The sequence below is a fragment of the Chlamydotis macqueenii genome, chromosome 12, assembly GCF_036417535.1.
Source record: "Chlamydotis macqueenii isolate bChlMac1 chromosome 12, bChlMac1.mat, whole genome shotgun sequence".
In the NCBI taxonomy this organism is placed as follows: Eukaryota; Metazoa; Chordata; class Aves; order Otidiformes; family Otididae; genus Chlamydotis; species Chlamydotis macqueenii.
In genome coordinates this window covers 10,150,643-10,167,623 of record NC_141567.1, presented here as the reverse complement: position 1 = coordinate 10,167,623, position 16,981 = coordinate 10,150,643, and the positions used below count along the sequence as shown (strand labels likewise).

The following is a 16,981-nucleotide window of genomic DNA, read 5'->3' as shown; positions in this document are numbered from 1 at the left end:
ACCGGGGGGCGGGGCGCGGCGGGGGAGGAACGGGCGCGGGCTTCCGGGAGCGAGCGGCGCGGCGCCGGGAGGCAGCTAAGGTCGGGTGTTCCCCTCCCCGGGAGGGGCCGTTTTGGGGTGGGGGGTGCGGGACCAGCCCCGGCCCCGGGCGCGTACAGGGCGGGGGAGCGGGTGCAGCCTCCACCCCTTCTCCCCTCCCGAATCCCCCCAGCCCCGGCCCTGAAGGCACCCTCCTCTCTCTCCCCCCCACCCCAGCGGCACTGCGGCGATCCCCGGCGGGGAAGCGTCGAGGGGAAGCGTCGGGACCCCCTTCCCGGGTGTGCGCAACCGAAGCGTTGGAGGGCTGGGAGCAGCGCCCCCCCCCGGAATGCGCGGTCGGGAGGGTAAAGCGTGAAGTTGTCCCCCCTCCGGGTCCGGGTGCGGAGGGCCGAGGCTGCCCAAACCCCTGACTCCTGTTAAACACAGGAACGTGCCGCGGGTTTTGTGAGTTTCTGGTACCCGAGGTGCGGTACAAATGGTGTCTGAGGAACTGACGCACTCCACGTGTCAGAGGCCATTTCCCCGATGAGTGGCTCTAATAACTACTTAGGTAATTAAAGGAAAAAGAAAAAGTGTTTCTTAAGTTGGCTCCTAAATAAATACTTTCCTCTGTTGACAGAATTAGTTAACCATGGTCCTCACAAGTGTGGAAAAAATGGTCGGCCTCCAGAAGAAGACTTCTGGAATCAGGAATATCTGTATATTAGCCCATGTGGATCACGGTAAGACAGGTGCTTGTGACTGGCAGAAACCCTGCGAGGAAAACGTGTGTGTGTGCTATTTAAATGATGGTGAGATATTTCAGTCCCTGCTTTAAAGCAGTAGGTTTTAATGAATTTAGCTTTGAACTATTTTAATCCTGATTCTGAGAAGCAAATTTGTTGTTGTATTTCTGGTTTTACTTAATGGAAGAAGCTTGTTATGTAGGTGGAAATAATAAGTGCTTATTTTAGGACACAAATATTTTGTCGAATTGCATGATACATTCAGGTTCTGATGTACTGTGTGTTATTTCAACTGCTTTTCTGGTAATGACAGTAAGGTTGCATCCACTCTTCAAAAATAAATTCATGTGCAGCCTGAAGTTGAATAATTGGATTTGTTTTTTTTTTAAAGTTAGTTTGTACTTTCATGGCATTTTAAAGCCTTTATTAATATTGATGTCTCAGAACGTTAGATGTTGTCAAGATTCATAATATTGTCACTTCTTTTTCCATTGTCTATATTAATTTAAACTAAGTAATTTATTTTTCTTTTCAGGGAAAACTACTCTAGCTGATTGTCTAATATCTAGCAATGGAATAATCTCTAGCCGCTTGGCAGGAAAGGTAGAGTTATACTGTCATTTTTGACAAAATTCTGGTGGGTATGTGCTGGGATTGTAAGTCAACTATGATTAAGGAAATTCTATTGCTAGTCTTGGTAAACCTCATTTTCTCGCAGTCATACTTTCTGACAGTTGATAAGTAACTTGTAAAGATAATTCTACAAATTTATTGGCTCTTGTTTTGTTTGTTTTTTTTTTACTCAGCTGAGATATCTAGACAGTAGAGAAGATGAACAGATCCGAGGAATAACCATGAAATCTAGTGCAATTTCATTGCACTTTGTGAAAGGTCAGTTGTGGATGCTGGCAAGTATAAACTTTAATATATATTATTGTTAATTTTCCCTGTCTCTTTATTGTTGCTGTTGAGCTCTTTTTGTATGAACTTTACTGTTGTGTTTGTCAGTGTTAGGCCATGATTCGACAAAGACTTAAGCATGTAATCAGCTGTTAACCAAGATAATCAAGTTGTCTCTCAGGGTTGGCAATACTATCGTCAATCATATCTCTAAGTGGAGGCAATTAGAATAATTGCTTTTATCTTTTTATTTTAGATCTAAATCTTTATATTTTGATCTTAAGACTTGAAATAATGTCACTGAAAGAAAAAGTCTTCATTCAAAAAACACCATATTTTAAAATTTTGTACAGTCTTATCTTTACTATACTTCTATGTCAAGGTGCCTGTAATACTCCGCTATAAATTGTTTAGAGGGTTTTTTTATACTGCAATTACAATGTCGTCTTTGTTATGACTCCGTGTTCCTCACCAGTCTTATCCTCAGCCAGGCAAATGAAAAACATGAAATAGATTACTAACAGGCTTGTGCAGAAGAAAGAAGTAACTAACAGAAAAATTGCATGAACAGAAAAGCCACTGTTAGTCTTTCCATTTCAGCTACAGCTGATTATAAAAACCAGTTGACTGGAGTCTCTGCTAAGCAGAATTTTTGGGGGGAATAGTACAGAAAATATTGAAAACTCCTTATTTATATCAGGAATGTAGGGTTTCTTTTTATGACAGTCTATCGTGATTGTAGCACCCTTCCACTATCTAAAGTGTAGCTTATAAGAAAGACAGGTAGAAACTTTTTAGCAGAGCCTGTTGTGACAGGACAAGAGGTAATGGTTTTAAAATAGAGGGAGGTAGATTTAGACTAGGTATAGGGAAAAGTTTTTTACACTGAGGGTGGTGGAACACTGGCACAGGTTGCCCAGAGAGGTGGTTGATGCCCCATCCCTGGAAATGTTCAAGGCCAGGCTGGACAGGGCTCTGAGCAACCTGATCTGGTTGGAGATGTCCCTGCTGCTTGCAGGGGGGATGGACTAGATGGCCTTTAAAGGTCCCTTCCAACCCAAACTATCATGATTCTATGATTTATCTTTAACATGCAGACTGTAATTAGCTAGTGATCTCTTTGTAATGCTACTACAAGCTAGTTCAGGGTTAGGGTTTTCCTTTTTGTTTAGTTGGCTTGTGTGGCATTATAACCAGGTGGCTGAAAGAAAGACTTTTCAAAACTGTTCTGAAATATTAATTTATTGTTTGATCCTAGGTGATCAGGAGTATCTGATTAATTTAATAGACTCCCCAGGGCACGTGGATTTTTCTTCAGAAGTATCTACTGCTGTCCGACTCTGTGATGGTTGCATCATAGTGGTGGATGCTGTTGAAGGAGTCTGTCCACAGGTGAAATAAAGTACATTAAATAGAGAAAGAGGGTAGAGAAGGCAGAGTAAACAAAGTCTTAACTGTATTATATAGAAATAAAAGATGAGCTAGTTTAAGAAGTTTTGTAAAACTTTTAATAAATGACAGTGGACTTGAGTTATGGAAGAGGGTGGTTAGTTTTCATCATTGCGCAAAAAATGAGCAATGCTGTTGAATGGGTGTAGTGATGCAGAGTTGAAACAGTGAGTATGCAATTTTTTGAGTAATGGAATATTTGTATAGAGAAGAATAAATGTCTTAAGGGAAATAATATCCTTACCTTGGCTTTTAGGGTATTGAAAGTGAAAAAATATGCAAAATAACATTGAGACTGCTTTTTTTAATGGCTTTTATAATGAGGGAGGTTTTGCCATGAAATTCTGCCATTCTGCAGAATTCTGTAATAACTTACACTATGTATTATGAGAGTCTTATTTCCTAGATTGAATGTCAACCTGTCCTTTATTATATGTTTAATTAGATTTTAGAATTATATTGTCATATTCTTTAATACTCCATCTCTTTTCTGGTATCAAGCTTTCTGTAATGGACTATTTTTTTTTTTTTTAAACTATTTCCTTCTTAATAGACTCAAGCAGTTCTACGGCAAGCATGGCTAGAAAATATACGTCCAGTATTGGTGATTAATAAAATTGATCGCTTGATTGTGGAGCTCAAGCTCACCCCTCAGGAAGCATACTTGCACCTTAAGAATATCTTAGAACAGGTATTCATGCTGTAGTGTCATGTTCACACAGCATATTTTGTTGAGCTTTTTTTCTTCCCCCTTTTCTCCATTCTTGAATTGAGAGAGACTGTAATTTTCACTGCCTTATAGCTGGAATAAATTTAGTGAGATACATTTTCTTTCTAGTTGATTTTGAGGTTTAATGAGAATGCCCGTGGTAGAAAAGAGTGTTAAATACCTCTTGACAGTTCATCGGGAAGAGTCTTAATTTCTAGAAAGAATACGCTGGGTCTTTTGTTATTCCTTTTAATTGTTTAAACTTCCTTGGAGGTAGACAAATCGTATCTTTAAACTACTCCTGATATTGATGGGTTTATGCAGAGATCAAGTTCATTTGTCTTTTAAGTTGCCTTCAGACTTCTCCCCTTACCCCGTCCTCCAAACTTACTTTTAAGCACTTATCTACCTGGTTTCCCTTTGCCCTCTTTTGTTGTTTGTTTATTGACAGTAACAAGTTCCTATTTCACCATTCCTTTTGCTGAAAGGCAGTGTATTACACATGATACTCTGTATCTGGTTTAATCCTGATGTGTCTGACAGACTTGGAAAGTACACGTTTAAGTTGAATGTTAGCCTCATCAAACTCCTGTTGTCTTTAAATTGACAGGATTAGTTACACAAGGTCTGTGTTTCAAATTGCAAAATCTGAAGAAGGCATGCTATCTTCTAAAAAAAAAAAAGGTCTTTTCTATCTTTTCTATATTTTGGCGGGTAAGAGGAGTTGCATTTTAATTGCAAGTGTTGTGAAAGAGTGAATGCATCTTAGGGTGTTTTTATATATCCTTCTGTAGATCAATGCAGTCACTGGAACACTCTTTACCTCTAAAGTCTTAGAAGAAAGAGCTGAGAAAGAAATAGAAAGTGAAAATATTTCAGACACTGCACCAGGAGATCAAATTTATGACTGGAGTGCTGGATTGGAAGATACTGATGATTCACATCTTTATTTTTCACCAGACCACGGTAATGTGGTGTTTGCCAGTGCAATTGATGGCTGGGGTTTTGGGTAAGTCTGGGACGTTGTTGGGTTTTTTTGAGGTTTTGTTTGTTAGTTTTATGATTTTTTTTTTTTTAATTTATTACTGCAGTTAGTCTTCAAGTATTTTTAGTTGCTTCATATTTCTAAAGTTATTTTTTATATATTTCTGTGAAATGCAGCTGTATATAATCAGTTCTAATATATTAATGCTGGACAGCTGAGAACAGTACCAGCTTTTTCACCTGTGCGACAGAAACCCCCGTTTTACTTACACAGCAGCTGCTGAGCCCACTCTAGTGTCCAGCCTAGCCTGGTAAACTTAGTATTTCCTTAATTGCTGACATTTGATAATCTGTAGAAGACTCGGCCAAAAACTGCAGCAGTACAGGAGCTGTTTCGCAGGTAGCTTGCACCTTCCAGCTACAGGACAGTGACATTCATAATACGCATAGGGCAGGCAACTGGTATTGGGGCAGCAGTTTCAGCTGTCCAGGTCGGTCCAGTGCAATTGTGGGTGACAGCATTACTATCATCTGTTTTTTCTGCACCAGACTTTGCCTAGTGCTTGAAATAACTCATTTCTTCTCAAGTGTTTATGCTCATCAGTCTTAATCTAGCTTTTCTCTGTTCTTCATTCAGATGCGTTTCCTATCTCTTGTTACCTAATATCTTTGTATTTCTGTTTCAGCGGTTGCTAAAGAGCACTGCAGAGATGTTTAAGTAAACCTAAGAATTTGGAGATAGAAAAATTTAGAACGTTTTCTGGATTACTGTATTTGAATTTGTGATCAGTTCTGTTTTTCACTCCTGTTCTGTTTTAAAGGACAGCAGGCTAGTGTGAAGAATACACATGTTCTGATTACTTGCCACAAGGTGGAGTCGTTGTCTTCATCATGAAAATACAAGTAAAAAGATAGAGTCAGTAATACAGGGCATGTCTTTAAAATTACAAAAACTTTAAAAAAAGAAATCAGCTGCAGAATTTTAAAGTCAAAGTCAAATTCTTGTATAAGGCTTCATGCATAGTTTGTACACAAACACAAACATTTCTTGTCACTGCAGAGGAAAGGGAAAATGAAATCGGTTATTTTAGTTTAAGTATCTGCCATGAATAATAAGAATTTATAAAAAGAAAAATCAACGGGTAAGTTGTGTACAGGAAATTGAAAACTTTAGCTTTCCTGACCTGTAACTTTTCACTGAAAAGTTTTTTTTTCCATGGAAAAAAAAACAAATTATGGTAGTAAACTGTTGTTATACAGAGTATTTAGAATGTCACTGTTAGACACTTGTTCAAGTTTGAAGTCAGAATATGAACATTTTCTTGAGTAGGTGTTGAAATGATTTAGAGCTATCAGCTGTTTTTGTCTTGTATGGATAAAGACTGGGGAACTTGCAGCTTACTTTTGTTTTGGATACTGACAAAGCTTGTGGAAGGGAATGAATAAAAACAAAAAGCTAAGTTTTGGTTTAGGGAAGTTCAAAGGTGGCCTAGGTTTAGTATTAACATTCTAAATATGCTGCCAGGGAATGCTAAACACTAAGAAAAATGTTTCTTAAAGGAAACGATACAGTGGAGTACTTTGTTACAATAAGTAGAATTATAAACTCAAAAGCAATTTAGAAGCTATTTCTTTATCTCAGGCTAGTTGATATTTGCAAGTAAATGATAAAAAATTAAGATTTTATAGGATACAGAACTGCAGTCTAGCATAAGCACGTGGTCATAAACACCCTTGTAAATGAGAAAGCAAGCATGATGTTCTTAAATGGTAGGTGAATATAATGGTTATTTTTATAAAAGCGAGACTTCAGATACTTATTTTCCTTTCATGTTTTATTTTCCACTGATAATTTCTCTGCAGCTAGAATTAAATTTCATACAAATGTGGGAGAAAATTATTTGTTCCTCCACCTCAGAAGTTTAGCAAAAAATACTTTAATTTGAACAGTTTGACAGCGGAGTTTACTTTCTCATGTACTTCCAGGTTATGAGTCTCCAGCTTAGGGCCTGAGAGTCTCTAATTTGTTGTTTTTAGAGATAATATGTTCTGTTAATTTTCTTTTTTATTTTTTTTTCCCAAAAGCTTTTAGCATTTGGTATATATTAGTAACAGATACTCTGCAGAGCTGAATGTGTGATAGATGGTTAATGATATATGCTGAAGTGAAATGATAAGTGGTCAAGCTTTAGTTGTTTCTTTGTATTTGCTTGGTCTCTGCCACTTGATATGTTTGTCAAGTAGCTTGAACCTTACAGAATTTCTGTAAGGCTGAAATCTCAATACTGATTGTAATTTAGCTTCAAATAGGGGGAAGAAATGGTCAGGCATGACCCATCCTTATTTTTGTAATTGGTATATTGGTATACTAGAGCGGATTGATAGGCTTTCTGTTTATTCTTTGCCAATACTATACTGATGCAAGATGAACTTAAAAAGCTTATAATGCTTTTTATTGAATATGAGATTTGCTGAGATCCCTCAAATTTTATTCCTCTTCTGCTTTATGTATGGAAACTTTTAAAAGATTATATTAATTGAACTATCTATGTACAAGATTGTATCTCAGCCAAAAACATTTCTGCATCTAACTTCAATGAGGGGTGTTAGTATTCTGCTGCTAGTTCTGGATCAGACTGTTTATACATTACGCAGTAGACTAATTTATGTTAATCTATTTTCTATCCCACAAAATGTGCTTACAGCTTCGACAAATAACAGGACTCCTATCTGCTAATTTTCTTATTTGTGCCTGTTCTAATTCTCCATTTTCCCCTCACATCCTGAAAATGTTTTAATGTATTTGTTGCAGCTGAATGAAGATTCTTGGCTTTCTTATACTACTTTGTTTCTTATGATGAGCTGGCAGGGCCTGATTCTGATAAATCATGTTATGGGAGGGGAAAAAGGAACATTTTCCTTAATTAGTTTCAAGAAGTACTTCTGGACTGGCAGCAGTACTGTGTAGTGAAATATGAATCAGTGGAGCATTTTCTTAGTCTTCATTGGGGCAAGCTTTGACTGCTGTTACATGGTTGTGGGTTCTGTTCCTAAAGGTATTGTGACTTGTCATGGCAGAAAAAGCCATGGTTGGTGCTAGCCTCATCCAGTGCAATTAGTACCTATGCTTTTCTCATGATCCTCGAGTGCTGAAAGAATGCCATAAATACATATGCAGGAGGTGCTGGCGCAATCAACTTGATGGTTCTCTCCCTGTTCAGAGTTTGAGGTAGTTTCTTGAGGGGGAAAAAAAAATTAAAAAAAAAATCTCCTTTTTGGTCTTAGTTCAGAACTCCTAGCTTATGTCTTGCAGACATGGGCAGGTCTCTTTTTAGGTGTGTAGAGATTTGAGAATTCTGGATTTCAAAGAAGAGATTATCAAATATCATTGTTCTGTAAATAGATTGTTCTGATTGTAAACATATATTTTTGTTTCTGTGTGCACAAGGAGCAAATATGTGGAAGTTTTTTCTATTACTACTCACTGAACATTTCCAGCAAGGAAACCATCGAATGTTCAGGACTCTCTCTTTAGGTCGTGAGCAGTCTGCTTTTATTAAGTCGTGAGGGACCATTGAACAACACAATTGGCTTTATAACACAACTTTGGCATTACAGTTTTTATATTGTTTTCTGGATCTTGCTCATTATTAAAACAGTGATTCAAACAACAAGAAGTGCCCAAAGTAGTTAATTTAAAAAAATAATTGCCATAATCTGATGGTTCAAGTGTGGCTCCAAAGAATACTTGATTTTTAACTTGTACCATTCTGGTCATAGACCATAGTCAAATGGGATGTAAATATTTAGAACTTTTGTATTATGCTTTTGTTTTTTTACTAGGGGGTAGTACACAAATATTTATTTCAAATGAGCAAGTTCAGCCTTGAAGTTGACTTGAAACAAAACAAAAACATACAAATACTGCTGTCATTTTTGAACTGTTATGACTAAATATTTTTGCAGGTGTGACTGTTAATGTGAGCTAAAGTGAAGGCGATTGGAAAAACAGGAGTAAAACAAGGATTTGAGATTTGTGTGTGGTTTTCATGTAAGCTGTCTGTTGCTTAGGCTAATAAGCACATGTAAACAGCATTGCATTTTTATTAAGATGCATTTTGTTTCCTTACAGCATTGAGCATTTTGCCAAACTGTACAGCCAAAAGATTGGAATCAAGCCTGCAGTACTTCTGAAGACTTTATGGGGAGATTATTATTTAAATACAAAAGCAAAGAAGATAATGAAAGGTGATCAGGTAGGGAGGTTGTCAGAAATATTACCTGGTTTTTATTTTGGTTTGCCTTTTTTTTTTTTTTTTATTCTGTTCCTCCTGTGTATTCTGAAAATTACCCTCAGTACCTTTTCACTCAACATCACTGGAAGTATAAAGTCACTAAGATAGTCTTGCTTCAGCCCTTGGAGAGAAGAACATTCCAAAACTGGCCATTCACAAACTGCATGGAGGAAATATCATCTAACAGTCCTCACAGTTGCTCTTAAATGTCTCTGTTCACAAAATAAGTGACATTGCAGCTTCAAGGATTCAGCATGGAGCAAAACACACAAGGTGAATGGAAGACTAACAATGCAGAAACCAAAGTAATGAGTGGATCTCTGTCTTATTTGAAGAGTCCTTCAACAGCTAAGGTTTTAGGATGTTTGTGTTTATCTTAGGATTTAGGATTTGGAAATTTTTTTTTGCCTTAGTGAGATCCCATTGAATACTATACTGAATCCTGGCCTGAAAACTACACTTCTCTTGCATGAAGTGTTACCACCACTAAAAGTTAAAAAGGGAGAAGAGAGTTTCCTTATTTTCATTTAATGATGCTTTTTTGTATTTTCATAGGTGAGGATCAGTAGTTATAAAAAGGGTGATAATCAGACTTAAAGTAGACATGTTCCATGTTTATCAGACTCTTTTTCTGAAATTGAAACCCTCATCCTTCATGTTTAAGCTTCGTGTTTATTTTATGTCATATACCATTCTTGTAAGACAGACTGTTGAAGTAGTGATCTTAGGTATAAACAGGTAACTGTCTTGATTTTGAATAAAGGTTTTATATACTCCTTATGAAAAGGCAGTTAAAAGTACATTATTAAGCCTATTGTAAAAGTGAGGAATTGCTGGTAATTAGCTGTGTGTTTATGTTCTACCAGTCAAAAGGAAAGAAACCTTTGTTTGTGCAATTGGTGCTGGACAACATATGGAGTCTGTATGAAGCTGTAATGAAAAGGTGAGAAGATTTCATGGAATGTCTTCCCATGTGCTACGGTGATTTTTTATTTTTTATTTTTTTAATTTTTTTTTTAATACTCAAACAAGAAGTGTTCTAGATGCTTGTTATATATCGCCCCATCCCTGGAAATGTTCAAGGCCAGGTTGGATGAGGCTCTGAGCAACCTGATCTAGTCGGGGATGTTCCTGCTCCTTGCAGGGGGCTTGGACTAGATGACCTTTGAAGGTCCCTTCCAGCCCTAACCATTCTATGATTGCTACTGTGGTTTTTTTATCTATTATTTTCCTTACAGAGACAAAGAAAAAATTGAAAAGATAGTCACGTCTTTAGGATTGAAAATCGGTGCACGGGAGTCACGGCATGCAGACCCTAAAGTTCATCTTAATGCCATTTGTAGCCAGTGGCTACCAATATCTGATGCAGTCCTCTGTATCCTTAAGGAAAACACTATTTTTTGTTTTATTGGCAATTCTCAGACTTTAAAGAGTGCTTACATATTTCAGTGTGTGATTTGGTATGATTTGTTATCTTTTTTTTCTTGTCTATGCTGGTGCTAGCTGGACCTGTTTTCTCACTTGTAATATTAAGTTACATATCTACAGTTAGTCTTAACATTTTTACCAACTTGATGCTTTTGCATACATTCTTCTTTTAGGAAAAAGGAAAATAAGTTATGAAACTGGAGGTATTTTAAGATTACACTTTCATTATGTAGTTTTATATATGAATGTTAGTATTTTTCCTGAAGGATAAGCTAGTCTCCTTTTTATAATAATATCCTAGCTCTTCTGTCCATGAGCTTCTGTAGGTATCCAGTGTTATGTTTTGGGCCTATGCATTCTTAATCAGCCTTTGCTGTTTGTCTGCTCTGTAGATGGTCTTCTCATCATTTATAATATAATACACAGTATATTATAGTAGATACGCACAAATGATTGGCGTATAAATACTAATCAGTTCTGAAATCTTGCCCCAGTTGTCCTATTCCTAGTTTCCTAGTTGCACATAGGGTGAGCCACCCCTACTTAACTATCCATTCTGTCCTTGGGTAAATGCCAGAAATTGTTGCTGAATTGAGAGGGAGCTGGATGCACTGTAGCAGTCAGAGCTTGATGTTAGCTGTCTGTTGTTGTTGGCAGTTGGTGCATGAGGTTGATTGAAAGAAACAAACATTGAAAGCATTTGTCTTCCTTTTGTTTGCATTCAGTAAGGAAATATAAATATATAAACACTTATCCTTAGCAATGTGTTTTAGCCATGGTGTGTAATAAACTTCCCAGTCCTCTTGACATCACTGCAGAGAGAGTGGAAAAGCTGATGTGTGTTGGAGCTAGAACGTTTGATTCTTTGCCACCAGAAACCCAGGAACTGAAAAGTGGTGAGTAGATATTCTCCTATTAACAGAAAGGTTGTTTCTATCTTGGTGTTTTTTTTTTTTATTTGGATCATAAGATGTGCAGTAATATCTGCTTAGATTTATACTTATTTTACTTGTAGTAGCTTTGTTGATGTTTGTCAGTGACATGTCGTAGTATTATGTCTTGTTTTTATGGCCATGTATCTTTCTTCAATCCCATATATTCATGGTTTTTAAACGACTCAAGTTGCAGGTGATGTAAAGTCTATGATGCTGCACTGGGGATTTTGGAAGGATATGAGGTTAATACTTGGTTTTAGTTCTAAACAATAGAAGTTATCATGTAATTGAGAATTTAATATTTTACTAATTTCTGTATTAAAATCATTAATTTTTAGGCAGTAGGGGTTTGAATTTGAATTTCATTTTTACAAGTGTATTGATGAATACTCTTGGTTATGAAAAAGTAGTGTACTTTGTTTGCCTAAGTTCTTCACAACGTAGTCTTTTCATATGTCAGATAAAAGGGAGAAGTGTAGGAGGAGAATTTTTATTTTCTTTGTTAGAAGTTTTGAATGGTGTGTCTGTTATGAATTCGATAATGTGTTCCAAGTTGGGTGCAAAAAGTAGTTTATGGGAGTTTCCTAAGTATTCAATGAGTTTTGTGTGGATCTTTCATCCTCTGAGGAATATCTGTTCTTGCAGTTAAGTTGTTACAATTTTATGAAGACCTGAATGTCTGGACATTTGCAGGAATTTCTTCTTTAGTTTGAAAGGAGGGAGAATACTTTGAGGTACCGAATAGGTAGCTCAGTCTTAATGCTAAGATGCTCTGTTTTTTATTCTAATCTAAACCAGCCTATGAACTGAACTTTAAATATCAAAACAATATATTTAGTTGAAGTATATGTAGTTTGTATGAAGAGTTCTATTTTCACAATTTTGCTCCTTTTATTTTATTGTGAAACAGACTTGAAGATGTAGGCAGTGTTATCAAATGATAAGGCTAGATTAATTTTTTGGCTTTCCTGTTAATCTACCTTTAGCATATTATCCATTGAAATAGGAAATAAACAGTAATTCCTATAAAATTCATAGAAGGCCATAGTTTTGTCCATACTGTTGAGATTGCAAATAATTTCCTTTTATGTTTGTTCAGCTTTTATGAAATGCAGTAGTGAAGGAGCAGCCCCAGTTATTGTCTTTGTTTCCAAAATGTTTGCTGTTGATGCAAAGGTATTACCACACAATAAACCAAGGTAAGAAAAAGTAACATTTACCTTTCTGATCTACATTAGATACTTTTAGAGAAAAAAAGTTATGTTGCAATTTTTTCTTACCATACTTATCTATGAAACTTCCACCAAAAATCTTTCTTGCGGTAACTTTGCACTTTTGGATGGACCAGACGCTAGGTGGTGCAGTTTTACTTTGAATTCTGTCCTTAAATGTTTCTGAAACAAGAGTTCTTGCTCAGGGACCGGTGTAGCACACGAGTGCCGATCCTGCTTTATGACCTGTTATTTTATTTGTTGGGAGGATTGAGATTCTTTGATGTGATGAGTATGTAACATAGAGGCAAAGGAAGCTTTTACATACACCGGACACAGAAAGTCTTGGACATATTTTAAAGATTTTAGTTAAAATTTAAAAGAAAGGAAAGTCTAGGTACTGGAAGTTCTGTTTTGTGACTACAACTTGGGATTTCAAACAAAAGACTGTTTATGAGAGATTCTGACTTACCCAAGAGTAATAGATAACTCTTAAACTATTTTCATGCTGTGTTATTTGCTTATGAGCACTCTGCCTTATGGATAAACTGCTCAGTTTTAATGGTTTTCAGAACACAAATACAGTTACACTTTTGCACTCTGATACATATTGTGCAACAAATCTGTAATTCTGATTATCCATCTGGTTTGAAAAGCCTTGAGATGTTTACTGAATTGAGTGGAGGATTGCAGTTGACAAGTAATGCAGAGTTGGTCCAAAAATCCAAACGAAATTTAGATAAATTAGACTTTCTGAGGTGACATTGCAGGAGAATGAGGACAGCCGTGGAATTCGTTCTGGGAAACGAGGCATATTAGTAATGGCTGTATGTCTTGTCTTCCTGTTTATTCAGTAAATTGAAAATTGTAGTGTCTTGCTCTGTAGTTTGTGTGAAAAGTATTTCTTGCTGGCTTTAATATTAATTTATTCAATTAGTAACTAATTAAAACAAAATCACATGGTTGTTTTTCTTTGAGATAACCAGTCATTATCAGCATAATGTAATTTTGCTGATTAAGTAGTATTAACAATTTTGTTTTGAAGTAACAGTTGGGTTCCATTTTTTAAAAAATAGTAATATAGCTAAATGTATATTTCTCGGTATTTTAATTGTTAAGATTCTACATGTAAGCAGTTGTTGAAGAAATCAGAAAAGGAGATTAGTTTTATAGAGGAAGGAAAGGTGTCTCCATGAAACAAAATACAAGTGTTTTGAAAACACAGCATTATGTAAATGTGGTTTACATAACACGTGTTTTGAATTATATTGGCTGTTTTGTGCTATTTACAGTTCCACAGTGAAGACTGTGCTTAACAGAATTGAGTGATAGTGTGTGGAGTGTGTGAGATCCAATATTTAAACCAGCATTTCAAGAGGATGCTCCTTAAGAATGCCTGAACATTGGGAGGAACAAAGAATACATGCACTGTGTTAACAGCGGCTTCATGTTTACTAATTTAAGAACATTAATACATGTTATATGTTCCATTTACATGTTACTTTTGAGGAGCCATAAGTGTGTTCTTGTATATTCTGATATTTAAAAGCTGGACCTATTTGCTAGGTTATTTGCATACTTGGGAGGCAGGGAAGGGAGCATTTTTAAGCATGTTAAAGCATGTAAAAAAAAAAAAACTAAGATTTTTCTCTAGAATTTTTTTTTTTTTAAATTTTTGCAAGACTTATACTCTTCTGCTTCCAGAGGAAAAAAAAAATATAGATCCATGCGGCCTCTGTCTTTTTCTTTCCTTTTGTAGGGTAGTATAGGGTAATGTTAACTTTTTGCAAATTTCTTAGAAGCTGCAAATTGACTGTGGAGTTTTTATAGTTTGTCCTTTTTTCTGTCGTCTGCTTCTAATAAGTCTTAAGCATAGGTTGGGAAAAGCAAAAAGCTCTTCCCAAGTCCAGGGTGTCCAGTAAATGATAATGAACATAGGTTTTTCAATTAAAACAACCTCCTTTGAGATGGCTCTTGGCAACTAATATTTCCGAGAAGGTGACTTTAAAAATTAATGGATTGTATAATAAAAGTCTTCTGGTTTTGCTTTGTTTGAATGACAAAGTTTGTCAGCTGTTACATCACCAAAATACATGGGAAGACAATTTGTGGTCTGGTTACAACAGGTTGGCAGCTTATATTGATCTTTCTTTGTAAAGATTTGAAATTTGACTTTTATGTGCTACCAGTGTGTCTCTGAGTTTTCATCAGGTTTTCTGAAAAAATGAGAATTGCGCAAATATGTTTGATTTTCCAATTTCTTCTCTCTGAACTTCTGAAATTATTTGCTAGTTCCAAGGAAATCAAAGGTGTACATTTTCTGAAAATTAGTGGTTGGGCAGAGTAAACAAACAAATTGGGACCCCTGATAAGGAGTGTAGTAAGATCTCCTTCACTTTAGATATTAAAATATCTAAAACCAAAACCAGAAGGAAATAGGGCCGTATTGCCTTCTTTTGGAGCTACTTTCTTTGTGTAATGAGGCCATGGTTGTTTGATGATGCCTGTGGTTATTTATTCCTAAGTATTGCTTAAGAATGAGGTGTTCATTCAGCGGATGCTGTTTCTCTCTCTCCTTTCTACTAGCATTCGACATGAAACTGCAGTCTAAAACAGGATAGTTGAGTGTAGGTCTATAAATAAAAGCAGACCTTGGTATTTAGGTACAGAGTACATCTCTTCCACTTTGCTCTTCCTGGTGTTCAGAATTTTGTATTTATCTAACCCAGTGTAAAAGAGAAATATTTAGTAATTAGTTATAATCACTTTCAAGCAGTTTCAGATGTTATGTATGTTTAAGATAAAATACTGAGAAAAATGTAAATTGGGTATCAGATGTTTGTTATGGAGAAATCTTCTACTACCTTTGTAGAGCTTTATATATAAATGTCGTAGTGATGTAATGCAATGTCAGCAGTAGCAGGGAAACCATTTATGTTACTTTAAGTCCATTGTTCCTGCAGTCTTGCTGAATAATGTAAATAGAGTACACTGAAGAAATTCCATTTCTACTTTTAGTGGCGGTAAAGTCTATTGACTAAATAACATTATGAACTAAAATTCAACTAAAAAGACATGACATTATCTTGGTCAAAGGAGTAGAACATGTATAAAGCTACAAACTCTGTAAGAAATTACTACCTTCTTGCAAGTAAATTAGTTTTTATGTTTAAAGATAACATGATTTTCAGTGACTTTAGTGTGATCTGAACCCATCATCTTCTGTTTGCATTAATAGTTTGTTTAAATTGTAGTTAGTGCATTAGAAATAAACATGGCATGAGTCATCTGAACAGATTTACAGGTTAATATCTGAAGATGATAACCGGTTATATCATTAATAGAGTAATGTATACTTTTCAAAAATTAAAAACTCTGCTTATGGTTACTGTGGAATAAATTTAATTGTAACAGTATATATTTGAATCCAACTAAGACCTTTGGAGCTGATCTAACAGAGGAATATTTAGTAATGGGTGAAATTTGAATATTTGGACGTAATTTAGTTTGTGTAATTGTAAGCTTAAGAGAGAAAAGCTTGTAACATTCTGAAAGAGTTTTGCTTCAAGTTTCTTCTTTCTTTATTGCACATTTAGTATGAGAGATAAATCTAAGGTCAGTATATCAGTCAAGAGTGTTTTTCAAGGCAGTGTATGATAGCTTCATATTGATATCTTAGTTTCATTCCATGTCTCAGAATGAATGATAATCACTATCTATAAAACAAAACAGTTACCGAGGATTCCCCTTTGCAGGAGCTTTGTAAGATCATTGTATAAAATTTTATGTAGATTTTGATTTGGATCTTTTTCAGGTGTTCATTTTGTATACACACTTTTATTTCTACTGTGAATTACCTACTGCTTTCAGTTGCAGTAGGAAAGATAGGGAATAATCTTAGGTGTACAGTAGTTTGTGAATAGAAATAGTTCTGTAGACAATAAGCAACTTAATTCTGAAACTAATGAATTCAGAAGGATTAGGAAGACCCCTGGACATACTCTGTGCTGAATTGCAGCAAACAAGCCGCACTTGAGCGAGCTGTCCTAGGGATGCTATTGTTGGAAGTCTTTGGGTGCCAGATGGTGAGTAGAACAGCAGCCGATGATTTAACTGGAACTTAATTCTGAAGAGCAGAGCCATCAAGAATAGTCCAGAAGATTTCTCTATGAATTACTTGAATTTAAAGATGTTAACAGAAATTACCTTCTTAGTTTCATGAAGTCAAGCATGTGTCCATGAGGTCATGGAACTTAAACTGGTAAAAACTGTATGGAGATGAAGTATTCTCAAGCACCTCAGAAAC

The 16,981-nt window shown here is 35.9% G+C and overlaps 1 protein-coding gene across 2 annotated transcripts in view; it reads left to right on the top strand.

Annotated features, from left to right (window-relative positions):
* Positions 1-213: 213 nt before the first annotated feature.
* Positions 214-16,981, top strand: part of EFL1 (elongation factor like GTPase 1) — a 74,069-nt gene continuing 57,301 nt past the window's right edge. The window contains exons 1-12 of one of the 2 annotated variants that reach the window (XM_086757484.1): positions 214-317; positions 659-761; positions 1,300-1,367; positions 1,571-1,655; positions 2,923-3,056; positions 3,667-3,804; positions 4,617-4,831; positions 8,939-9,062; positions 9,968-10,044; positions 10,340-10,476; positions 11,303-11,425; positions 12,564-12,663. In XM_086757484.1, coding sequence (XP_086613610.1) covers positions 671-761; positions 1,300-1,367; positions 1,571-1,655; positions 2,923-3,056; positions 3,667-3,804; positions 4,617-4,831; positions 8,939-9,062; positions 9,968-10,044; positions 10,340-10,476; positions 11,303-11,425; positions 12,564-12,663 — 1,292 coding nt within the window. In that variant the 5' untranslated portion in view covers positions 214-317; positions 659-670. Of the gene's footprint in view, positions 318-658; positions 762-1,299; positions 1,368-1,570; positions 1,656-2,922; positions 3,057-3,666; positions 3,805-4,616; positions 4,832-8,938; positions 9,063-9,967; positions 10,045-10,339; positions 10,477-11,302; positions 11,426-12,563; positions 12,664-16,981 lie in introns of those variants that run through there. The other variant, XM_086757485.1, reaches the window with a different exon arrangement.